This window comes from Symsagittifera roscoffensis, chromosome 7 (genome assembly GCF_963678635.1).
Source record: "Symsagittifera roscoffensis chromosome 7, txSymRosc1.1, whole genome shotgun sequence".
Lineage (NCBI taxonomy): Eukaryota > Metazoa > Xenacoelomorpha > Acoela > Convolutidae > Symsagittifera > Symsagittifera roscoffensis.
The window spans coordinates 56318173-56344504 of NC_087068.1; the positions used below are offsets into that span (position 1 = coordinate 56318173).

The window sequence follows — 26332 nt, forward strand, 5'->3', positions numbered from 1 at the left end:
TGTTCCGACGGCCTTTTAAGGTCTATAGAGCAAAAAAGAACAGGATAATTTTAAATGTAATAAAATGATTTTAAAAAAATGAAATTTTAGTTTTATTGTAAAAATTATCCCCCCCCACCCCACACGCCCTATAAAGTACAAAGTGATAAATTTTGCTCTTATTAGCCAATCATTTATAGCATATAAGCTTCCTTCAAAAAATTTAGAACTGTTTTGAGACAGATTAAATCTCTGCTTACGCGTTAAGAGCGGAAAATATATCGCGCGTTAATTGTCCCAATTTTTCCAAAATTGCATTCTTTGAGTCCCCATAGCCTTACAAAAAATGATCGCAGGTAGAGTTTACTTTTTTTGTTCTCCTAAAAAATCGAAATCTTCACTGAATTATGATTATTTTGCTGAAACTTTTTGTTTTGATCGACAAAAATGCCAAAACAAAACCAACCCAACCATAAATTATCTAATTATTTCTTTTAATATCGCAACAAAACGATTTCCATTTGGCTGTAAAACATAAGTATTCGAACCATGAGACATTGGGATTTTTTCTAGAAGATGAAACAATCAGACCATGGAAGATTTGAGACTCTTTTTTTTTTTACAAAATCTGACAAATCTGTACAAACGATGAAAAAGGCCTCACAGAAAGCCACAATTGGTCACCTATGTTGATGCTTCGAAGGAAATTAGCTTTATGCGAAAAAATCTAGACTGTAATTCTTTCCTATTTTTTGGAAGATATCAGTTTAATATTGATGAAAACATAATAGCTCTATAACAATGACAAAAATTAATGACCGTTTAATAAGTAAATAGCACAGAATATTCCAAAAACAAAAATTTTTTGACAAAAAAAAACAGAATAAAAAATAAAAAAGTTTGTGTTTGAATTGTGTTAAACTGCGCCTAAAACTCCTGAACTTATTTTGAAAACGTATAAAAATATGTTTTTTTTTGTTAGCAGTTTTATGTTTGCGGGCGGTGTGCGGGAATAAGAACATTAGAGAACTCTTTGCTATGTTGATCGAATAAGAAAAACTAATCATTTCAGAGTTTTCATTGTTTTTCAAAGAGCAAGAAGTATTGCTCATTATCGACTAATTTCGCCGATGTAGAAATTAGACTTGCACAAAAAAAACCGACAAAACTTACAATACCAATCATAATCGTAATTCTGATGAGAACACGCTGATGACAAGAAAAAGCTATTGTTTTACTGTAACTATTATTCTATAGCTGATGTCAAAAAATATTTGTAAAACATTTACGACAATTATAATAAAAGTTATGTGCGGGTGAAAAATTTGTCAGAAACGTCAAATATAGAAATTGAACTTACCAGTCTGTTTTATATAGAAAATATTTGTATATGTAAAATTTTGTAAATATTTTTAGTTATTTGTGATTGTTTGTAATATTTGTTAAATATATTTTTTGAGGTCAGGCGAAAAACGAAAAACATTTGCTTAAAAAGAACTATAAAGAATGTATAGATCGGATTGGTTGACCAGCTCGTTTTTGAAATGATTCAAACTATGTGTGAGCTACAACAGGCTAAAGCCAATATTATCTTTTTTTTTTCAAAACAACCATGTCCTGAAAAACATTTTTACTTAAACCACCCGTACACATTACAATGCCAAACTGTTTCTGTTTGAGTTTGACGCGGATTTCGCAAAGAGGCTCGAAAACTTTTTGGGGGATCGGCAACAAGGATGGGTGTTTTTTCATTTTTCCTGCTTTTATAGAATCCAAAAACACAAGGACAAATATGATACAGCTCCGCAAACGCTAAGCATTTTTCTTTCATTTTTTTCTCTTTTCTTTAATTTTTTTGATCGTTTAAGATTTCGCGACACAATTTATTATATCAGACCACAAATTTTTTGTTACCATGTATTTACTTTTGAAATCCACACTAATTTGGTAGTTAGATTTGGCAGTTGAACTTTGAAACAATTTAAGGCTGATCACTGTTTTCAATTGCCATATACTTGCCAAACGGTGCATCGTACAAAAAACGAAAAAATGAGTATGGCCGCGTGACAAAAGGCCGCGGAAACTCTATTTAAAAATCCCCAGGCCAAAATTTATTCACATCTTGAAATACTTGAACAAAACATAAGCTACGTCATATTTAGTAGTATTTTTTGGCCTGACTAAATAGTGTGAAAAAATTTCGGTTTCTGTTATGTTTTCTATACACAATTAAATATCTTTAAAAAATCTGTTGAGCTCGATTGAGACATTCTAGTGATAATTTCAAATCGTGATTCCAGCTGCAAGGAGAAATATAATTATTGTCGAGGAACGAACATTTTCTTGAGCAATTAACTCAGTAAGCCCACTGTTTGCTTTACACGAGATGATTAAGATGAAAGTACGCCCCATCAATAATCCAAGAAACAAAATAACCGGAACCCATCTCATTCTTTATTATAAAAATTAGAAATCACATAAATACGAAAAAAATTAATGAAAATGGAGAAGTTAAATGGGGTGCTTATATTCTGTTTATTGAAAAACAGTACTTTTTTATTTTGCATCTATTAACGTCAAATTACTGGCTTACTTTTTTCAGAAAACTTATATCTTTCAGATAGTTCATGGAAAAAAACACTGCTGAATTTCATAATTTTGAACTGAGTCAGGTCAGTTATATTTCTTAGCAAAAATTCATTTATACTGCATCATAGTTATACAGGAACAAAGGTATAAAACTATCATTATTTTTTTATAATCATCTTAGGTTGAATATTACCGATAAACTTTGAAAAAAATTTTGAGGAAAAAATTTAGATTTGTTATACAGGCCGGATTTCTTAGGCTGAAGTCCCCTCTCCTTCCGCGTTTCGACTCCCTGCTGATCAAAAGCGCCCCTCTGGTATTCGATTCAGACAACGAACGTTTTTGGCTGACCTATTCTAATTTTCGCTTGTTAGATTTTGGCGGTTGATTTTTGAAACTTTTTGAGGCTTGTCTCTAGTTTCAATTGCCACATACTTACCAAAAAGGGCGGCTTACAAAAAATGAAAAAAGACTATGTCCGGGTTAAAAAAACCGAAGAAAAAAAGCCGTAGAAACGAAACGCAATTTAAGAGTCGCCTGGCGAAAAGCTATCCACATCTTGAAATACTTCGACAAAACCTAAGCTACGTCGTATGTACTAGCCTTTGTTTTAGTCTGAATCAAATATGCGAAAAAAATTCGGTTTATGTTAGGTTTTTATGCGAAAATAAGTATCTTTAAAAACATATCGTGAGCTCGATTGACACATTCCATTAAAAATTTCAAATCAAGATTCCAGCTGCAAGAAGAAATATAACTATTGACGAGGAACGAAAATTTTTTTGAGCAACAAACTCAGTAATCTTACTGTTTGTTTTAAAAGAGATAATTTCACTGAAAGTGTTTCCGACTAAACTGAAATTGCGCCAGCCAGAATTAGTTCAAGAAAAAAATCCATCTCATTCAATATAATAAAATATAAAAATTACTTATTTACTTAAAATCAAACAAAAAAGGAGATTTTTTTTCGGTTTATTTTCTTTTGTAGATCGCTGTGAGAATTTGAGTGGGTTTCTTGTGTTCAGTTTTATAAATAACAGATTTTTCTTGTTCCCTCCTGTTAAAAAAAGGGTAACCTTTCTCAGAAACCTTCCTTCTATCAGATATTTCAAGGAATAAACTGTGCTGAATTTTATATTTTTGAACTGATTCAGGTTAACTTTGTTGCTTAGCAAAAAATTCATTTTTTTTGCAACAAAAAAAACAAGAAAAAAAGTATAGTTTTATCATTTTTCTTTTATAAATATCTTAAGTATAATTTTACTACTAAACCTAGAAGAAAGTTTTCAAGAAAATAATTTTAATTTATTATACAGGGCGGACTTCTTGGGCTAACGTCCCCTCCCCCTCCCTCTCAGGCTTTCGACCCCCTGCTGACCAAAAGAACCCCACTCTTATTAGGTTCAGACAACATTTTTGGCTGACCTATCCTAAATTTTGCTCCTTAGATTTGGCGGTTGAACTTTGAACCAATTTAAGGCTGATCTCTGGTTTCAAATGCCATATACTTACCAAACGGTGCGTCTTACAAAAAACAAAAAATTGAGTAAGACCGCTGGACGAAAGGCCGCGGAAACTCTGTTTAAAATTCGCCAGGCCAAAACTTATTCACATCTTGAGATACTCGGACGACTTTTAAGCTACGTCATTTTTAGTAGTATTGTTTTAGTTTGACTAAAAAGTGTGAAAAAAGTTCGGCATCAGTTATGTTTTTTTTTGCAAAAAAAACTTATAAAACAACTGTTTAATTCGATTAAGACTTTCTAGTATTAGTTTCAAATCGTGATTCCAGCTGCAAGGAGAAACATAACTATTCTCGAGGAACGAACATTTTCTTGAGCAATTAACTCAGTAAGCCCACTGTTTGCCTTCCAAAAGATGATTCAACTGAAAATGTTTAATGACCAAACTGAAACTGCGTCAGCCATCATTAACCCAAGTAATCGTTTTTTTTTTATACCGGAACCCATCTCATTCATTATGATTAAAGATAAAATTACCTAATTACTTGAAATCAAATTAAAAAAGGGAATTTTACAGTTTATTTTTTTTTCTTTAGATCGCTGTGAAAATATGAGAGGGGTGCTCATATTCTGACTTTTCAATTAACAATATTTTAGTATTTTCTTGTTTTGCAAATGTTAAAAACAAATTACTGGGTTATTTTTTGCAGAATTTTCCATCTATCTGAGATATTTATAGGAAAAAAACTGTTCTGAAATTTTGTATTTTTGAACTGATTCAGGTCAATTGTGTTGCTTAGCATCATAAATATACAGGAATAAAGGTATACAATCATCATTAATTATTTGTAATCATCCTAAGTTGAATATTACCAATAAACATTGAATAACGTTTTTAGGGAAATAATTTAGGTTTCTTATACAGGGCGGATTTCTTAGGCTAACGCCCCCTCCACCTCAGGGGTTCGACCCCTGCTGACCAAAAGGGCCCCTCTGGTATTCGATTCAGACAATGTTTTTGGCTGACCTACCGTAACTTTTAATCAAATTTTTTCAAAAAATTGCAAATTTTCTCATATGTGGCTTTTTTGGCCTGTTTTTTAAAAATTTGGCTGCGGCCTGTTTTTGAAAATTAGGCCTGTTTTTGAAAATTTTACCCTGTTTTTTTTTGAAAATTTGTTTGACCAAGAAAAACATGACGACAAAATTTTTGATTTTTTTAAAAAGCCACCCTCACCCCTCGAGAAAAGCTTAGATCCGCCCCTTTGGTTATAAATCTTCAATATCACTTTTTTCCTGCTGTGAACAATATGGTCATATTTTCAAACTGCCGTTTTTACATAAGGGTTCCTGTATCGGTTTCCCTGCCATAGTTATCGTTATAATCATCAAACTGAGAATCTTGCGGGATTGAAATTTTACTCTGGTCATTATAAAATTGTTCTCGGTTTGGGTTTGCCGAGTCGTTCAAACTGGTCACTCGGTAGACTCTGATTTCGGAATCGGCGGCATCCGAGTTACTCGCTCGGCCTATTCTACAGCAGCAGAAATTTAAAATTGATTGGGGGCTTCTTTTCACTTTCATCTTGAGAAGCGAGCGGAACTCTTTGAAGGAACAGGCGTATAGAATTGGGTTGCAAACACTGAAAAAAAAAACATTTTTGTCAAATGTAAGATTATTTTTAGACATAACGAATTAATCATTTTAGGCAACTTAATCCGTGGTGTATCCTGAAATTTTTTTATAGATTTTGCAACGAAACGCAACAAAAACAACCAATCAAAAGAAAGCAAGGGTAGCCGGTCGCTTTCCGACAAAAAACAGCAAATAAAACAAAGCAAGAAAACATCAACAAAATTTTCATATCTAAAAATACTAATCAAGAAATTTCAAGCTTCAAGTTTTTAAATTAAAAAATTCCGTTCTTGGTTCGGCGTTTTTTTAAGATATGCACAATATTACACAAAAACGGGTGAATAATTGCTAAAATTGCGAAAACAAGAATAATTGCTAAACTATTCTGAATGTTGCGCCCTGTAACTTCGTCTCGGTGTGATTTTGTCTAAACGTCCAATTGCGCATAAAAAACTCTGGTTGTAAATCTAGGAATTTTGCAGGTGGAGGGAACTGAATTTGATTGACTCTAAAAAAATAACTTTCCCGAAAATATAAAAAAGCTGCCCCCCTTAATTTCACTAACCACTTGCGAGAGTCAAAGCCGGCTCTATAACGGGGTGATAGTTTCCATTTGCAATGACAATTTCTTTGAAAAACAGTTGTTTGAGGATCGGGGCCAGCGCGAAACTTACGCGCTGAGGTTGATGAGTATCTGGGTGATGTAGAATGGTACACGTGTAAATATGTCATCCTCCTCACTGTCATCATCCCCTATCAAACCCAGTCCATAGCCCGCAAACAGGATCTCATTGGGCGCCCAGCAGACTATGTAGACCAGAATCAGCAGCAGGCTCGATACTCTGGTCTCGTTGGAGTCGATACTGCCAAAAAAAACACAAATGTTACATGGATAGAACAATAGCACTGATTGCTCCGATTACAACAGTACAAGGTCTGAAACTTAGAAATAAAGGGAGAATTCCACATAAAACGGAAATTTATTCATAAAATTATGTTGCTTTTGATCTAATTTTACTGCTTTTTTTTATAAATATGACCGAATAAGACGAAAGAATTAATATTGAAAAAAGCAAATAACGTTGAAACTGTAATCAATTAAATTGGGTTGCCTTTCTCTTATCAAAACTTTTTTTATCATAATCTGAAAACCGAAAATGTTCAGACCAGTTTTTCTCAACAATGAGATAACTTTTCGAAAAAAAAATTTCATAATCCGAATCATGGCCAATAGAGCTTTAATATGATATTGCGTTTGATCTAGCACGAGCTTTGCTTTACAAAGGTACCTGGATAAATATTTGAAAAACCGTCTCTCTAATCTATAGTTTCTTTCTAATCTTCTAGTCTTCCTCCAATTTGTTTTGGTCAAGTAACCAGAACTCTAATTTAGTTAATCAGATTAAGTACAATTTCACTTAATCAATCCAAACACAACGGCTAACTACAAATAGAACAAGAGCTGACCATGCTTCAATTACAAAAATGAAAACCCGGGTCGTTGTCCACACAATTTCCCAATCGGTTCGAGAATTTTAGTCACGCAAAATGAAAACTTAAGTCGCGACGATCGCCGTTTGCTAGTTAAATCCGCGACAACAATGGTCGCAACCTTAAATCTAGAAAAATTCAATTTAGGTCATGATTTAGATAAATTTAGTAGGATTTTCTGCTCGCTGATAAAATGTTACTTTGTTGCAGCTAACTCTACTTTATACAATTAAAAGAATAAAAGATGAAAAGTGAATTAATCTAAAGTTGAAACATTAAAAAGTGAAGAGAGCATTCCGTCCGCCGGAGAGAATGAAAGAGTGAAGGTCATATCTAAGTGACCTGTTAAAATGGTTACATAACCGTTAGCTAAACTAGAGTATTAAAGTAGAACCACATCATTCTTCTGATCAGTAAAAATTTGAATTGCAAAAATAACTAATTAACTACCTAACTGCACCCTTTCTCCCCTTTGTGAAACGGAGTTAAATTTTAAGCACCATAAATGTACTAGGTTAGAGATAAAAGTTAACGAGTGGATTTAAATAAGGCCGTTAAGGTTAAGAAATTAACTGCTGGATTAAAATAAGTACCCAACGTCCGCCGGATGTAAAAGTAAGCAGTCGAAATTAAATCAAAAAATTATGATGTTGAGTTCCTTGGAATGTAACTGAGTGCAAATGTAATTAAATGAGCTAGGCTATGAAGCATTACTATCAAATATTAATGGTAGCCAAACTTTAAGGTGAAGTATGTGTATTGATCCGAAGGAAAGTTAAATGATGTTCTAGGCAGTTAACAATCCAAAGAATATTGTAGTAAATGAGAAGACAAAAAACATTTAGCACCGGGTAAGCGAAAACGTTCTGAATAGTTTTTGAGTTAACAGTTTTTGTAACAGTTTACAAAGTTTTCAAATTCGATATTGAAAAGTTCGCTGTCGAGATCTATGTTGTCGCCAAAATTGTCTACCGCAATTCTTAAAGATTCGTCCGTCGATGAAGTTGAGAGAGGATCTGGTGAAGAAGGGTTTGAATGAATAGTCATTATGTCCGAAGGAATTTCTTGATGAGTTAGGTCAGAGTGTTCGCTGATGTTGTTGTCCAGGACGATAGGGTTCGTTGCGGCGCCAGAAACCACTTGAGGTTCATCTACAACATCTATGAAGATGTTTTACCATAGAATTTTGGCGGGCCCACATTTCAATTAGACCGGCGTATGGGTGGTTCATTACCAGGTTTAGGTGTTGACTTTGGCTCAAGCAGGGCTTCATCAGATGAGTCCACTATCTCATATACTGGGAAGTTCACTGGAGAGTCCACAATTTGTGAAGTTGTTGAGGTATTCTTCGAGTCCCTTTCTTGAGTAGTGGTAGTCGATAAGGCCGCAATGATGCTGATTGGGCACTGCGATATTATTGGCTCGACCTCTTGGTTATCTTCTAAAATCTCAACCTTAATGTTATCATTTGCTTCGGTAGACTTATCAGTGTTGTAATCTTGCTTTAATTCATTTACGGAACCGGAACTAATTCGCTCCCTAACTACGTCTCTACACGGAAAATCAACAGCTATCCATTCCCAATCGCTTTTATCGGAAGAATCCAAAGGAATATATACAAAGACTCGTCAGAAGCAAGTTAACTTGGTAAAAAAAATTGACTTCTTAGATCGATCGTGGAGGTTGTCTTCGAGAAGGGCTCGAAGAAGGTCTCGACACTCGCGTCCTGGTGTTGTTGTCTGAGGATCCCAATTCTAATTCTATTTGTTTCTTGGTCTTTGTTTGATGTTTACGTGGACTGTTTTGTTTCCAGAGTTTCTCGCAATTCTGGCCTAATTCAACATTACAGTTTAAAAAGTAAGGAAATGATATGTTGCCTTTGAAAGATCGAATTTTTGAAAAGTTTGAACGTGGAATGGCGATATCTAATTTTCTGATTATTTTTCCGGCGGATAATTCTACGGTTGTACTAGAGATGTTTATGATTTTTTGTTTTAACTCCTCTTAAAACGGATTTGCATTGATGCACTTGTTCGTTTTCCGAAAAATTTTACCTTCAATTGAACTTTGAAGGGGGACTTTGGACAAGCAAGGTTTTGAGGGGCATAGGTAGTCCGCTTCGTATCCCTTCTCAACAGGTGTCTGGTTCTTCTTGGAGATCAACGTATCCTTGTATCCATCCTCCACTCTGTCGTTTGCGTTCCGGTCCTTTGCTCTTTGTTTAGAAAGCATTGGTTTTCCTTTAACTAAAATTTCATTGGATGGTTTACCGGAAGCCAATTGTTTCCAAATAGTGTTTGGTTTTCTATTAAAATGTATTTCGAAAGGAGATTATTTGATTTTTGATTGGTAAGAAGACAGAAGGTTTCAGATATTTTTTGAGAGAGAATTTTGTAATGTACATTTTTGGGTTTTTTGAGACAGCCAACAATTTAATTTTTACACTATTTACAATTTTCTCGACTAATCCGTTGGAGCAATGATCTCCTACTGTTTAAAATAATAATTTGATATTGTTCAAATCGCAAAATAATTTAAAACAGGATGCGTGATCTAGTCTAATTGAGTAAGGTATGCCGTAGAGAAATATGTATTCTTGAAGAAATTCGATGACTGTTTTTGACAAAGTAGATGTAGTAATTTTTGCCGATGGAAAATTCGAAAATCGATCGATGCCAAGTAAGATATGTTTTTTCGTGCCCCAGTGAGAATCTAAAGGACCGGCAAAGTCTAGGTTGAGTTCATCGTTGGGTTCCAGTATGGAGGGAAGTTCACAAATTTTTGAATTAGGAATTATACTTTTTTAAACTATTACCCGTGTTTGTACATTCGGAGCAATTTATGATGTGAAAATAGAGCTGCCTGTTAATATGGGGCCACCAGATGTATTGGGCCAAGTATTTCATTCCAAATTGACCGGGATGTGCTTGATGGAGAGTTTTCATCATTGCGTTTCTTATGGTAAAAGGGTAACTGAATTACCGTCTATGTATAGTAATCTGTCGGATCATGTAAGTCCCGTACAAAGGTGTTGAAATAAGGTGAATTTGCGTTAATCATCTCTTCTCTGTTTTGGTGTGCCTTCACGATGGGGCTCAGCATTGGATCGTCTTCGGTTAGAAGATCTACTAATTAAGCATCAAATAACTTATTCAAATCCAAAGGACGGTCGAGCAACTTCAAGTTTTACGTGGTCAGGTAACAATAGAAATTTTAGGTAAACTTGAATACCGGAAGTAGACGGATTAACTACAATTTTACTTTTTTCTCATTATAACAGTATTGACAAAACTTCTATCTATAGCTGAATTATTCATGCTACAATTAAGAATAAAAAAATACAAAAATGCGGAAATAGAAAAAGAAATTATTAAGGAATTAGTGTTTGAATAATCCAAAGTAACACATTTCGAAGTACAAAATTCATTTCGATTATGATTTGATGAGCAAATTGGAAAGTCGAATCAATGAATTTTATTACTGAAGCTAAAAGGTTATTACGTAATCTAGCGTAATCGGAATTTTTCAGATTTGAACCAATAACAGAGCACGTCTTTCTTTGATAAACCAAAGGATTAATTGATTTCTTAATTTTATCTATATTAGCGACTAGAAACTCCTCGTCGTAATTTGATGGGGTAGGGTTTTTCCAGGAGGAGTTCTAAAATTAATTCATTGAACCCCATGTCTTTTCCGGAAAGGTTTTTAATTGTAAAGTTAAACGGTAATAACCGATCAACCAATCTTGTTAGTCTAGTGTAGTATTTTATTCCCGTGGTTTATTGATAGAGGGATAGTAGGGCTTTATGATCTGTAATTACTTCGAAGTCTGATCCATAAAAATAATTTTTAGGATGTTCTATGGCTCAGACTACTCCCAAAAGGTCTAATTCATTGTTAGAATATTTCGATTCATGTGGGTTTAGAACCCGTGATGCAAATGAAATTGTTTTCCAGTCATTCCCATGGAGTTGTTCTAAGGAGGCTTCTAAACCGTTATGTGATGCGTCCGTTTTTATTCTGGTTTTACGTTTTACATCAAAATGAGTATTTTCCGTAAGATTGATAATCTCTTGTTTGATTTTCTCGAAGGCTTTTGTATGATCGGAATTTCAATTATTGACTTACCCATCTTATTTGTCTGGAAATGTGGAAAAACTTCTGTGATTCTTCTATCCCCACTTTGGGCAGGTGGTCATTTCCGAGTATGTTTCTCTCATGCCCTTCTGTCAAAAAGAAATGGCAGTCGCCGTGTGACCATCCATTTGAAAAAAGCGGTGGTATCACTTTGCCAGAGATGTTGATGGCGTTGTCCGCGAACCCGCAAAATAAACCCTTGGTTGTTTTATCCACTGGATAATTTTTTAGGTATGGATCCCGTAATTTCAATTCGTGAAGAACGTTCTGCTTAAGAAAGCTGACCGGGCTTGCAGAGTCCATTTGTATGTTTAAAATTACTTGTTTTTCCTTTCCGAGTCAAATATTTAATAGTTTCTTAAGTTCTTTTCCATCATCGCGAAAAATGTAGTTACGTTTATTACAGAATAGTCGTCATTTTCACACTGTCCAGATTCTGACCATGCGCTAATCACGCCACAACCTTCTCTATTTAGATTTTCCTTAGTTACATCCGGGTGATGCGACGGTTAAAAATCTGCATTATCTTTTTTTTGAGTATTTACAATGCTTAGAATTTTACGACAAGATTTACAGAGTCTGGTGAAATGGCCTATTTACAGGATGTACAATTTGTGTCCTTTGCTGGACAAACAGCCAGGTTCCCTTTTGAAAAGGTGCCGTCACCTTTCATACGGGTGTTGCTCCGTTCAATGTTCAGTGTAGGTTCTCTTTTTGACCTTAATATGGTTGTGGGGTTTGTGTACGGATGATCAGTTGGATTTGAAATTATTTGTTAATTTTATATGGTTTAAAATCCCCTTTTCGTCAATTAGGGTGACGTTGAGTGCTTCCCACGGTGGTAAGATTTCGGTCAGGAGTTTTTTTTGTATATCTGAATTTTTCTTGTTATTTATGAAGATGTCCCTGATCCACTCGTCCTCTCCGGCGGTTATGTCACACTTTTTAGCCATTTTGGCTAAGGCTCCCCAAAATTGTTCATGTGACTCTCTGTCACGTTGTTTCCTATTTATTAAATTGTGCCTCTCGAATGTGACGTTCGTTTTCCTGACAAAAGCGGTTGCTAAAGGTCCCCAAAAGTCTTTGAATGAACCTTTGTAAGCTTTTGTGCAAAGATTCGCTTTCGCTCGTTTCCTATGGCGAGGTCGAGGATAGAACGAAGTTTCTTGAGTGCCTCCTGAATTCTCATTCCGTTAAATTTCTTAGTTTCGGATTTAATAGATGCCGTTTCCTCATCGTCGTACCGTCTTTGTTGTTGTATGTTTCTTTCTTTCCATGCTTTTTTGGTTTTTCGATTCGTTTTTTGTCGGATTTTCCAGAGTTGGTTGATGGGGAAGATGTGTTTCCGAAGGACTTAGTAGGTTCTTCGCGATGTCTACTTTTATTTTTCGCGATGATTGTCTATTGGAAGAGATCACTCCAATCTTCCCACGCTATGGGTGGGTCCACCGTAAGGTTCTGCCAAATTGGAGGTTTTCATCTTACGTTAGATTCGTTATTTGACTCATGATCAAACTTTACTTAGTTGCAGCTAACTCTACTTTATACAATTAAAAGAACAAAAATATGAAAAGGAATTGATCTAAAGTTAAAACATTGAAAAGTGTAAAGAGCATTTTCTCCGCCAGCGAGAATTAAAGAGTGAAGGTCATTTCTAAGTGACCTGTTAGAATGGTTACATAATCGTTAGCTAAACTAGAGTATTAAAGTGGAACAACATTACTCGCAAACTCAAAAAAAAAAATTCCAATTAAGGAAAATGAAACTTGAAATTAAATTGTAACTTGTAATAAATTTAACCGGCCGATTCTTATTTGAAACATCCTTTTATCTCTCGCGTCCCACCTTGACAAAAACACTTATCAGCTTTTTTTGCGACAATAAACACTTTTTTTTGCGATTTAAAAAACCTGTTGATGCATAAGCAAAATAACGAGTAGCTCAGCTTATTACCTAGCTTTAATTCGCGTCATTTTAATCGCAGTTGTTGTCAATTCAAATTGAAAACCAATACTTCATTTGGCATGATAGCAACCACAAATGATATTTTGATTTTTCGCCAGTATTTCGGTTCTCTTAAAAATAGTACACGTGAAAAGCAACTCCCACAAAATTTGCAAAAGCTGCCGAGCAATGGACGGAAACTGCACTGACAAGATTTTAAAAATCGTTTCCTAGAAGATTTATTTAGCAGAAGCTCTCCAAATTTTTTGTCGGTTCATAGGGATATAGGAAAAAAGGGTTATAGGGATATTTTTTGAATTATTTAAGAAGAGCAACTATGTCATAATTCAAATTACTCTTCCAAGTTGAGCGAAAGCTACAAAACAGTTCTCAAAACAAGATCAAATTATTTTTAGAACAGAAAATTGTTGATAAATATTTTGAATCGGTGATCGGGGTAATGTTTGGTCGAAACGCATAGGGTCATTAGCCCTACCGAACCACGTAGCGATCAATCGTAGCAGTTGTAAAAAGCTACTATTAGCTGCACGCGACTACTCGTAGCAAGCAATAATTAGTAGCGGTAAAAGCTTTGATCTGTTCAAAAAAATTAGATGAATGTTTTAAATTAAGGAGAAAAAAACTTTAAGCAAAATTGAACGAGAGGCTCTCAAGTTATTTGAGAACAATAATGTTGCTATAATGTTCAACGAGTTTAACTAATCTGACTAGGCTTTTTTGTATTTTGCCACCTTGGTGGCACTTTCTTTGGCAGTTATTCTCGATAATTTGTTCTCTGACAGACTTTGTTCTCCTCTCAGGAATTGACTTAATTTGTGACTTGAAGGTTGAGCACACCCCATCCCCATCTGGAAAGCCCTATGCCATCCCTCGACCGAATTGTTGCTTTTTTTTCCTTTTTTGGCGTTTTCGAACTCATTCTAGAGTGAGATAGGGACTTGCACAACCCCCCTGCGTCCTTGGAGGATGGTTCCAATCCAATTTGGTTATAAATAATCCACGTATTCCAGTAAGCTAGACTCACCACATTTTTTCAGAAACTTCGGAGCATGAAGCAGCCATGCGGATTTCAAAGACAAGCTGAGGTAATGGTGCCAGAGCAACAGAAGACTTTAGAAGTATGTGGGTTTTCTTAGTTTCTCGATAAACTGTTGCAAATCCAATCTTTTTTAGTTACACCATTGAATATCAACTGAATGATGTTAATTGGAGCCTTCTCGAAATCTACCACAATCTGTGAGGGCTCAAGTCCTGGATTGATTTTTATTTTTGTTATTTTTGTCTGAATGCCCGGATGTATTGCTTTTCACTTTTGTTTTTAAGACTTAAGAAGACTAATGATCATTAAAGAACAGTTTGACCAATAACCACAGCATGAATTATAACAGTTTCAAAAAGTAAAGCGAAACATGCTTTAAATGTCCCGTCTGCGTGCCAGACTGTGTTGCTTTCCAGAGTTTCTAAGTTCTCCTGGGTGGCAAATTTTAACGTTCGGTCATTCTCATGAGACGCCGAATCGAAAAAGAGAAAACAATCATCCGTCAGGGTCTCGCTACACTCCAAAGAGATAACAATGTCTAATATTGAGTGTGGCGAGTGATCTCTTCTTAAGCAAGTTAACAACTGTTTCGAGGCTATTATCCCCAGCATTTTCCACGCAAGTGATCTTAAGAGGCTTCAATGTTGTTTTTTTCTTTTTGTTAGCATGTTTAACCCTGTAAAATTACAGGTTTTTAACAAAACACAAATTTTTTTATCCTACTCTTTTCTCTTTTCCCATCTCTTATCTTTACTGTGATTTCTTTTCAATCTAATATTTAATTCAAAACTGGAGCTGAATTGTAATCTTCCACAACCTTAATTCACATCGTATTGCAATCACCCAAATAGAAATAAAACCGTGCTGCCAATTGTCGCTTGCTACGACTTGACGCTTGTTGTGATTTGTTGCCTTTGAAAAACGCTGCGAATCGTCGCTTGCGGCCAACTCTCGCTTGCGACAAATTGTCTCCTCACGATAATCGACCTTGTATATCTCCCTAACTGATAAAATTATACAAAAACGTTCAAAAGAAACTAACAAATTTTCTCAATCGCAGGTTTTTATCAGGAATTATTCAAAATTAGTAACAAGTTTTTCCTGAATTTTAACAAGTTTTTCTAAAAAAGACTTACAACAAGATTGAAAACTTTTTAAAAGTTTGGTATATTCCTCTACCTGTTTGTGCGACTTTTAGTAATCTGCTACAATTTGTGATACGCGAGATGTTGTATGTGGCATTTTGAAAAGTACCAATCTCAAGAACCTCTGTACATTCGGAACAAGAGAAAGGTTACCCTCGATCTAATACTACGAATGGTCGCTCGTTATAGATAATTGCCTGTTCCAATTATCGTTGTTGCGAACTGTTATCTGACAAAATTTTACCCTCTCAATAACTTCCCGCATCTAAGTAAAGTAACACAAAAAGTCAAAAATAGTGGTTTCTTGTGGTATAAAAAAGTTGTGAAAATAATCGATTCGCACGCATCTCGCCCACAGACAACGAGATGATTGAAAATTTATTATAGTCCATTCAAAATCATTTTGAATTGATGTTTTTCCAACTACAAAAAGCCCCATTTTTTGAAAATCAGCCCTTATATGGTTCCCATTGGGGCTGATTGCCCCTCCTCATCTTCTATCCCCTCCGACAACAAAACGTGAAACGATTAACAGAGCATGAGACATGGAAATAAAAATCACAATGAAAAAAAAATTGAACAGCAGGAAATCAGCTTTAGCTGAAAAACGTGCTAACGAATTTGTGTGCGTTGATTTTTGCATGCTAACCCACATCTGAATGAAAGGAAAAAAAAACTGACCTTAATTGAGTTTCATTGTCACTCTCTAATAAAATGAGAAGTAATCAATTTTAAGCAATTTACAATGGATTTTTTTTAATAATAGCAAAGTTATCAGTTTTTTTAACTTAAACTGAATGTTTTTGTTTTGACTTCCGAAGAAACTTTTAGAGACCAACTAAGGGGCAGTCGGAACATTCAAGGTTTTGCCCTGATACGGGTAGCCTTGTTTAGTTTTGTAGAACTGAAAATGAAAGTGACGGGTAATTGAAATTTATCCGGTGAAAGCCAGAGGGGTTCTCTCTGAGTGCAAGATTGCATGACTTTCAAAACTAGCTTATGTAGGCCTGACGCTATGCTTTAATTCGGTAAATAAACCTTATTCGAATTTCAGAAATGAACTTCACACGCCTGAAATTCAGAAATAACGTCTAGACTGGGAATAATTTATACAATTTTTTAAGCGCTCTACCATTTTTCGAAATCGTCAAGATAATAGAAAAGTCAATGTTTTTTCCGTAAATCTTATTACTTTTAAAAAAAACTTGTAGCTTTTTGTTAAACAAATTTTTCGTAACTATAATTAAAAACTCAATTAAACAGAACACAGAAAAATCAAAGATAAAAAATAGAACATTACGAGCCCAAACTGTGCATTCTGTGCATTGTAAGCGGATTCCGCAACAAGCCAAAATCAGATTTGTCGCGGAATCCGCAACTTTGCTACTTTTCATTGATCTTCTTCGTGTTTTAGATTCCACAAACTAAAACACTGTACTGCTCGAAATTGCTCCAAAATTAGGCAATTTTGCGGAATCCGCAACCGCAATTTTGCGGAATCCGCAACCGTGAAATCCACAAACAAATAATATGACACTTGTATAGCTAAATTGAGCTGTTGCGGATTCTGCAACTGTATGCGCAAATCCGCAAATTGTAATTGGAATCCGCAAATTCTAAGTGGAATCCGAATTTTGTTTGCGGATTCTGTTTACATGAATTTATATGTGTAATATAGCGTTTAAAATTATATCTTTTATTTACCGGTCACCAGAAAAATCAATCTCAATTACTGCATTGATCAACTAACAGTTGAAATACCAAAAGTTTGGTCTCAATTCCTCAAAACTGACCTACTGAACTTCGATCCCAAATACTGACCTACCGATCCCAAATACCGACCTACTTCGATCTGAACTTCGATCCCAAACACTGATGCCATTCCAAAATTGACCTAAATCGGCGATATGCTGTGTGTTATGTTTCCATACACTCTCAACTCAATGACTACAAATATTGAAATTATTCGGCGTTATGCTTCCAAAATCAGTTTTTAGGATTGATGCAATCTCAAATACTGACATAATTTGGCGATATGCTGTGTGTTGTATTTCCAAACACTGTCAATCGAATGACTCCAAATACTAAATTTATTTAGTGTTGTGTTTCCAAATTACCAAAAGTTGTCCTTTACCGATTTAGTCATCAAATATTTTTAGATTTGTTTGTGGATTCCGCTGACAATGGTTAAGTCCTCGCATTTAAACTCCGCATTACCATAGATTAGAGTTCTAGCTCTAGCTTTTAATTGTTCATTTGCAAGTTTAGTAATAAACAAATTCTGGATCCACTTACAGTTTGCGAAATCAGCTTGCATTTGCGGATTCCGCTTACAAATTTTGCGGATTCTACTTACATTTGCGGATTCCACTTACATTCTGTGGAATCCACTTAAGTTTTGCCAAATCTACCTACAGTTGCGGAATCCAGAGCAACTAGCTATATTTGCTTGTTGCGGAATCCGCAACAAAACAAATGTTCCGACAAAATTGACGTTACAGGTATATGTATGCGGAATCCACTGAATTATTGTTTGTGGAATCCACTTACATTTCGGAAAATATTTTAAGACTTGTCTCTGGAATCCAGGAACATACAGACACAAAAATGTGCTCCTATCCAGTGCACAGTTTGGCCTCGTAATGAACTAAAAAATTATGAAAATAAAACTTTCAAATTATAAGAATATAAACGTGCAAGCAAATGTGCAAAGTATCCTGCACTAAAAAAAATGGATTAGGATCGATTTTAGTATGAAAAAAACTTAGGTTACACTTCAATCGATTTTATTCTGAAAAACGTACGAAGAATAAATAGAAAAGATAAAAATGATTTGAATCATTTTTTTGCCAGATATTAATTTAGTGCATTTATTTGTTGCCTATCATTCTTCATTTTACAAATATAGCATTTTGTAGAAAAAAGAAAAACTAAATAGTTTTAAAAATTTATCATTTCCTAACATATTTTGAACTGAATTTTTGATCTAATTTGACATTTCAATTATTTCTTACTAATTTTTTTTTCCCATTCTGGTTTACAATGATAGTTTTTCATGATTTTATTGCAGTTTTTGAGCTCAAAACGTGTTTTTTTGTGTTTTTTTGATTTGTTAGTTAGATTTTTGTCCCAAATCTTATTAATCGGATGATTGTATAGCATAATGAAAATACTAAATTCTTTTCAAATTATCGATAACAGTCTATGATTTCCTTGCGACTTTTGAGTTTAAAATTTTATCTATTTTGACTTTTTTTTTTCGTTTCATAAGATTTTACATTCATGATATTTTAAGTTTTAATTGCACATTCCTGAGATCAACTTTTGATTTATTTTCATCCATTTTTATTTGTTGCATATGTTTTTGCGCATAATCTGTCTTACAGTAATGATTTTATTTGATTTCAATGCATATTTTCAAGCTCAAATTGTTTTCACCTTGTTAGCAAAACAAATCAATTTTAAGGAGTCTCAAAATCCCTCCAAACCGATTTAAATCGATTTTTTATACGCTTAACTTGATCCAAAACTTTCAAGGAAGATCGATTTAAATCGATTTAAAATTGATTTATGTGACTTTCGATGAATTTAAATGAGATTCGGATGGATTTTTGTCAGCCGGGAAATCTATCCAAATCGATTCAAATCGATTTTATAGACACTTAAATCGATCCAAAATTTTCGGGAAATATTGATTGAAATCGATTAAAAATCCCTTAAGTCTTGTAAAATGTACATTGTTAAGCAATTTGGATCGATTTAAAATCAATTTAAATCGAATTGAAACCATTCTTGTCAGTGCGGAATTTAACACTTCTAGTAGATGATACTGTTTTAGTATTATTTTTTTAATTGCAAAAAATCATACGTACGTGTTAAGTAAAATACAAGTATCAGCTGGCAAAGAAACAGAGTTAGGAAAAAATTCTGGGCCAACGATTTTAACCGTTTTTCGTTTCAAGACTAGCCATTGCACAAACAAATTTTTAATTAACTTTCAATTGTTTTTTTTTCAGCTACCAGAAAAACAAGCACGCAGAAGGACTGAACTGTTTTGAACAGTTTAAATCTGTAGAAACATTATTTATAGCTTTGATTGGACAAAGTTCATGCAACTTAAAATTGAACAAATAGCTGTTTCCGTATGTCTGACTGCACATATGTGAATGTCTTGTCTGGTTTGATTGGGCAATTTGTCACTCAAAAGATTCTCAAAAACCAAAAACATGAAGATCTCAACTAAGAAACTTATGCGTAGTTAAGTTTTACCAGCAGACGTTTCAAGGAACGAACTAAATTAAGATTCACTATTTAAAAACGTTGGTATTCTTACTTGTGAAGGCATTAGGTATGCTTGTCGCGTTTTTGCTCGAAAAAATTATCCTAATCCGAGAAATTTGGAGAAATGCAAATCAACCGGGCCGCTAATCATTTTGATACCAGAGCAGAAATTTATCAAACTTGAAAGTTACGGAAGCTCTGAAAACACTCTGCGTGGTTAGGGCAAAATTTTGCGGCAAAATTTGGTATCAAAAAATATTTGTCATTCAGCTAAAACCCAATGACCCGATTCGGTACAAAATAAAGAAAAAATTAAAACTAAAAATGAGTTTTTATCAAAGTGAATAGTTTTTGAACGAGACGGATGAAGTCCAAACTTGTCTAGAAAGTATAGAAAAAAATGAAAATGCATAACTTTGTTTTGCAAAATTCGAGTCCATGCGATAACATCAAAATCAATCATTTTTGGCTGTTTTTATTTAATGAAAATTATGTTAGAACTAATTGATCAATTTTGATTAAACTATACCAAAGTGAGCCTACTATGTAGCCCGAAAAATTTTTAGCAGGGTCAAAGTAAGTCATTACAAAACATTATGAAATTGGTTTTGAAAAAACGCTCTTTTATATCATTTTTAAGCAAACTGATTTATTGATTTATAATTATTAAAACTGATAGACTCTACCCTGCTTAAACTTTGTGCTGCTACAACAAAGTCTCACTTTTTTATACTTTTATCAGTAATTGATCCAGCAGTCTTCTGAAATTTTAAACAAGTCTTGGGTCTACCATTTTTTGTCTAGACTCAATTAAGTTTGGGCAAAACGATTTTCAAATTGCAAGTTATATTGTTTGGTCCGGATGATTCGAATGAGCACTGTAGTCCAGAAAACAGTGCTGCCTTAATCTATCTTGAACAAAACGCATTAAAGTTAAAACGATTTTTTTAAAAAAAACGCGTTGTATTTAGCCAAAAATGATAGAAAAACTTGCTGAAAAATTTATTATTATTATTACAAAATTATTATAGTGAAATTTGTTTTGTGAAGTTTGGGCCCAAAATTTTACCCCGAACATTCTTCATTTTTCGTTTGTTTATTCAATCAAAATTACGCCAAAACTACCAATCAGTTTTAAATTATCTCAGAATGAGCCTACTACAAAGTCCATGAAGGGTATAATGACCAAAAGAAATTCGCAAAATGTTTAAAAAAGTTCCTTCATAAAAAATTGGTTTGTTTTATAACGACCTTTGTTGTATATCGAAAAGTTAATTATCCTACAAATTTTTAGAAACCATTTTAAAAATTTATTGGGCTATGTATCAGCCATCACTTTGAGATAATTTACGTCTGTGATTGACAAAGTAGTGTTGGCGTAATTTTTGATGACTAAAAAAACTAAAGTGATTCAATTTTGGGGGTGAAACTTTAGGCCCGATTTTTGCAAAACAGTCTTCACCATGTTGATATTTGAAACAAGTTTTGTCTTCATCATTTTTGGTCAAAGTCAAACCATCTTAAGAAAAACGTGTTTTAAATTTCAAGTTTAATGCGTTTTTTTTTCTATTAATATAAATCAGCACTGTAGATTATTCAAGTGGCTGAAATGAAAGTGGTCTGAATTGTTTTCTTTGATTTTTACAGAAAACATTTTTTGGTCACTCAAAATTATTCGACTTTTTTAAAAATAGTAATAATGTTAGTTAATAATATTTGAGTCAGGGCATCAAAAGTTTACTTGCTCAACTTGGCAGCAGATCATTCACATAGCCATTTTCTTCTATAAAAAAACAACCTTTTTGAGTTACTTTATAAAGAATAAAAGTATAGAAACCCATTTTTATTCCGACAATTGCAACACAAATTGCCACTCATTGATTTTGTCGAAATCCAAGAAAAGGTATTGTCATGTAGGCTAAACAGCAAATTTTTGACCCATCAGAAGTCGAAATTTCACAATTGAGCTCTTGTGCGAATTTACTGTTTTTGTCGACAGGAAGGGTGGTGCTTTAATAGGAGAATGGTATTCTGATGATGGAGGGACTGAATGATGGAACACTTTAAACAGTCAGAATTATGTGACAATACCTTTGGATAATTGATTTTTTTGCGCGAATTCAAAATCATTATTAATAGAAAATTAGTTAAAGCATTGCAGCAATTTTTTGCTGCACAATTTGTGAAGATATACAATGAACTTTTTTTTTCACTTTTTCCGAAATCAGTTTTAGATTTTTCCAGAACCGGATTTTGATTTCGCAAAAATTGAAAATTCATGCATCCGATTTTTTTTCTGATCGCTTTTTATTAAGTTTCAAGGCCTTTATCATTTAATTTATTTTATTTTTCAATATTTATTCGCTTTCTTTGAGATTTTTGCGGTTTCTTTGAGATGTTTGAATATTCAAATTTTTTTTTTAATGAAAAAAACTGGAAACCAAATTTCAACAACCGGTCCCTATATCTTTAGAAGGTACCATAAAGGGTTTTAAAATCATTTTTCGTTTGAAAAAAACCCATTTGAGAAAACTGCGTTTGAATTGAGACGAAAATTTGATCACATAAAGTGCTGTAAACTTAGATTAAAAATATATTCAAAATTCTGTTTTGTTCCGATTGAGATGAGAAAAAACCACTGGTAAAAAAACTTCACTTTTTGGTTGACAAACTGTTTTGTTTTTACTGAAAAGAATTAATCTTACTAATTTCTTCCAGTTGAAAAAACAAACAAAAGTATAGGAAAAACATTAATCTTATTAGGTGCTTTAATCGTAATGTCGCAATCAGTTTAAGTTTTTGTTTCATTCACAAGCCAGAAAAAAATTCAAAAAACCACTGGTGCTGAAACTTCCTATTTTGCTTGAAAAACAGTTTTGTTCTCACTGAAAAGAAGGTAATCTTACTAATTTCTTCCAGTTGAAAACACAAACAAAAGTATAGGAAAATCATTCATCTTATAAAGTGCTTTAATCGTAATGTCGCAATCAATTTAAGTTTTTGTTTCATTCACAAGCCAAAAAAAAATTCAAAAAAAATAACTGGAATTAAAATTTCCTATTTTCGGTTGAAAACTTGCTTTGTTCTTTCTGAATTGAAACAACTCACAATATTTACTGTCATTGTTTCACAACTTTAAATAATTGTTTTTATTTTGATTTTATTCAAATTTTAGTGGTGTGATTTAAGAAACAAAATCACGATTATTTTCTTATCGCCAGTCGTAAAAATCAATCTGCTGTCTCAGTAACAAATCATAGCCACATCATTTATTACAAAATGTCCGTTGTCTTACTGTCAAACATTTCTGAAGACTCGGGCGAGTTTTTTCAAAAAGACGAGCAATCTTTCTGGGATTACCTCGTTTTTGGTCTTAGAATTGGGGGTATAATCTTGAGTTTTCTTGGTTTAGTTCTAAACTATTTCTGCTTCGAAACTACGTTTCAACTAAAGGAGTCAAACAACGTCGCCTTGATGCGATATCTGTCGGTTTGGGACTCGATATTACTAGTGGAAGCAGGGCTCGTAATAATGGGCGGCAAATTGCTTGACGTCGGAAATTTCACATCTGTTAACGTGAGCTATGACATTTTTCACATGATATAAAAAAAATGATGTTCCTATTTCTGAAAAATTTCTTGGGCACTTTTCGGAAAGTTTTTACCTATAAATTATAATTTTTTGGGGCGCGCTCCCTCTCAAAATTACCTTATATTGGAGTCACAGGCGCCTTTCGAAAAATTTCGTTCAGGGTCATTAAGCTATAAATTGATATCGTTTCTAAGAAAAAAAGGGGAGTCTTTGGGCAGCAAGGATGGTGAGGGAGGGGGGGGGGTTGGGAGAGTCAGGAAAATTTGTCACTTTGCACTTAGAACTGCGCAATTTCAATAGATGTTTCATTAGTGCCTGATAGTCCGGCTTAGATGGGTAAAATTAGAAAATTAGACTGTCTAGCCTGGTGTATCTCTCTAAAAAACAAGAATGGATGCTTTTTAGGTTTTGACCTGCAGATGCTTCTTTTTTGTTGCGTGGTTCTTAAGTCTAACTTGCAGCTACCATATCGTCATCATGGCTCTGGATCGCGTGGTCTGTCTCAAAGCGCCATATTTCCATAAAAACAATGTGAATAAGAGAACTGCATTATGGATGAGTTTCATTATCTCGCTAACTGCAGCCTTATTTACGGCTTGTGTGTCAGTTTTCATAACGCACAACGGGCAAAAAAACCAATGCCAATTAGTTCTAAATTTGCTCCCAGAAACAGCAAGGCTTTCAGTTCAAATAATCACCGGCTTTATTGTGTTCCTATTACCTTTTCTTGTACTCCTATTCTCTAACGTAATTTTTATTGTCGAGGTTCATGTTCGATCGAAAACGAAGAAACAGAAAATCGAAGCCCAGATAGCCCAAATCACAGCTGCAAATTCGCTTTTCCAACGGAAGTTACAAAAACAACTCGAAGATGAAAAGAAAGAGAGATGCTACACCAAGATGTTAATCATGCTCACAACTACATACCTTGTCTTTTCCAGTTTGAATGCTCTTTGCGTTGTTGCGGCGATGAAATCACAAAACGACAGTTTGGATTCGGCCCGACGAGACTTTTTCGTTGTCGCGGCCCGATTCCTACATATTGTGAACAGTTCGGCTAATTTAATGTTCTACATGATAAGTGGCGAAGTTTTTCAGACTGCTTTCTGTGCTGCAGCGAAGCATAATTGGCAAAAATATCGCAGAAGTGAAACTATTCATGAATTAAACAATCGATATCGCATGCAAAATTTTTTTCGTCCATTTTAATCCCTATAATTCCGTTTGAAAAAGAAAACAAATCATACACGCAATCATAGATTATTGCTGCCCCGTTTTAGTATCTCTAACTCTTAAATTATTTTCATAATATTTTAATTTAGAAATTTTAATTTTACCTCAGCAACATTCCACTCAAAAAAGACTGTAAATTTGAATTAAATTTCGCTTTTGTACTTGCATGAATTGTTTTAGTATATATATTTACGTTCGCTCAATGTTTTTTTAAGAAATCAAGAGCAAAACTAAAGCTACAAAATGCTGCAGATCTTCAATTAATTTAAATCTACCTTCTCAATTATAAGATACGTTTCATTCTGGATCACAAATGGTGGACTGTAACAGCTAAGGCACATCAATATCAGCAGTAAAGTTTTTCGAACCTCACCGTTTTACTAGAACTACCTTCGTCTTGAGATGAATTAATTTTTTGCATGCCTTCTGTTTAACTAATAATGCAAACTTTTTCTAATCTATTAGATCATATTTTACTCAAATGAATGTAAAATTAATACTGAAATAAATTTAGTGTTTAAAATACTTTTCTTCTAGTTCTTTTTTGACACCTTTCCGATACGTTCCTCAGCTTTATTTCCATAGGTTGGTATAACTCGGGTCGAGCCATATTTATGACGCAACCAACTCATATCAAAATTCTTCAGTCGAGCCGAAGTTGAAATTGCGACATAGCTAAGAACGGTCGCGCAAAGTCCAAAAAAAATTGCAACATAACGTCGCGCTGGGTTTTTCAGATAATCATTACGAGGCCAAACTGTGCATTATGCGCTTTTTAAGCGGATTCCGCAACAGGTCCAAATCAGATTTGTAGCGGAATCCGCAACATTGCTACTTTTATTTAATCTTCTCTGTTGTTTTGGACTTCTACTCACATAACGCGGAGGCCTAAAACGTAGGTTAAATATTTGGGTTGACAAGGGCGCACGTATTCAGTGCAGGTTAAAGTATGACTTTCTTGCAAGACCTCACGTTGCAAATAGCAGCAATCTTATGATTTGATCCAGCAACCATTTGACAGCTGGGCACCATCACTACCGCAGTGCCACAACTACACATTGCCACAATGCTTCGACAATAGTACTTGGTAAATAAAATATGTTCCTGTAATTTTTGTTACAATTTTTTTAAAATTTTGTTACAAATTCTGTCACAAAATCTATCAAATTTTTTTTTGTCACACTTTTAGAGCAAAATCCTTATTATATCTGGTAATCTTAATTAAAAATTTAAGTTTTGCTACAATGCAATCACATTCAATGCAATCATGGGGTCTTATGCGTTAAACGGCCCAAAATTAGGAAAATAGTCAGAAATTTTATTTCAAATTGAAAACTTGTAATCAACATACAATTACTTCATTTATTACATATTATACGAAGAAAATTTATGGGGCGGGCCAGAAGTGAGCAATTTCTTTGATAATTTGAGCAAATGGATTACAGTTTTTTACAATTTGACGCTCTCTCCACATAAATTCGCACAGATACGAGTCCACTTAGATTCTTGCCGTACCACATTGACGCTTAACTCGCATTTTTGCATTTCTCCACTTAGATTCGATACTGTTCGTAAGGCAGAAAGTGAACGGGTCGACAAAATTTTGGCTGTGATTTACAGTTTTACGATGAAAACCCTCATTTATGATTCGTCCGAGCAACTCAGCGTTCCGGGACGTATTGACTGACGTATGATATGGATAAGGGTAGTGGAAGAGCGATCAGGGACGGCATATAGAAAACTATAGAAAAATTTCCCTAGACTCGCGGCAATAACCCCCAAA

The 26332-nt window shown here is 34.1% G+C and overlaps 1 protein-coding gene across 1 annotated transcript in view; it reads right to left on the reverse strand.

Annotated features, from left to right (window-relative positions):
- Positions 1–5160: 5160 nt before the first annotated feature.
- Positions 5161–26332, reverse strand: part of LOC134851482 (adenosine receptor A3-like) — a 31667-nt gene continuing 10495 nt past the window's right edge. Inside the window, exons 4-5 of the mRNA XM_063867598.1 lie at positions 6342–6530; positions 5161–5674 (exon numbers count right to left, since the gene is read on the reverse strand). Coding sequence (XP_063723668.1) covers positions 5368–5674; positions 6342–6530 — 496 coding nt within the window. The 3' untranslated portion in view covers positions 5161–5367. The remainder of the gene's footprint in view (positions 5675–6341; positions 6531–26332) is intronic.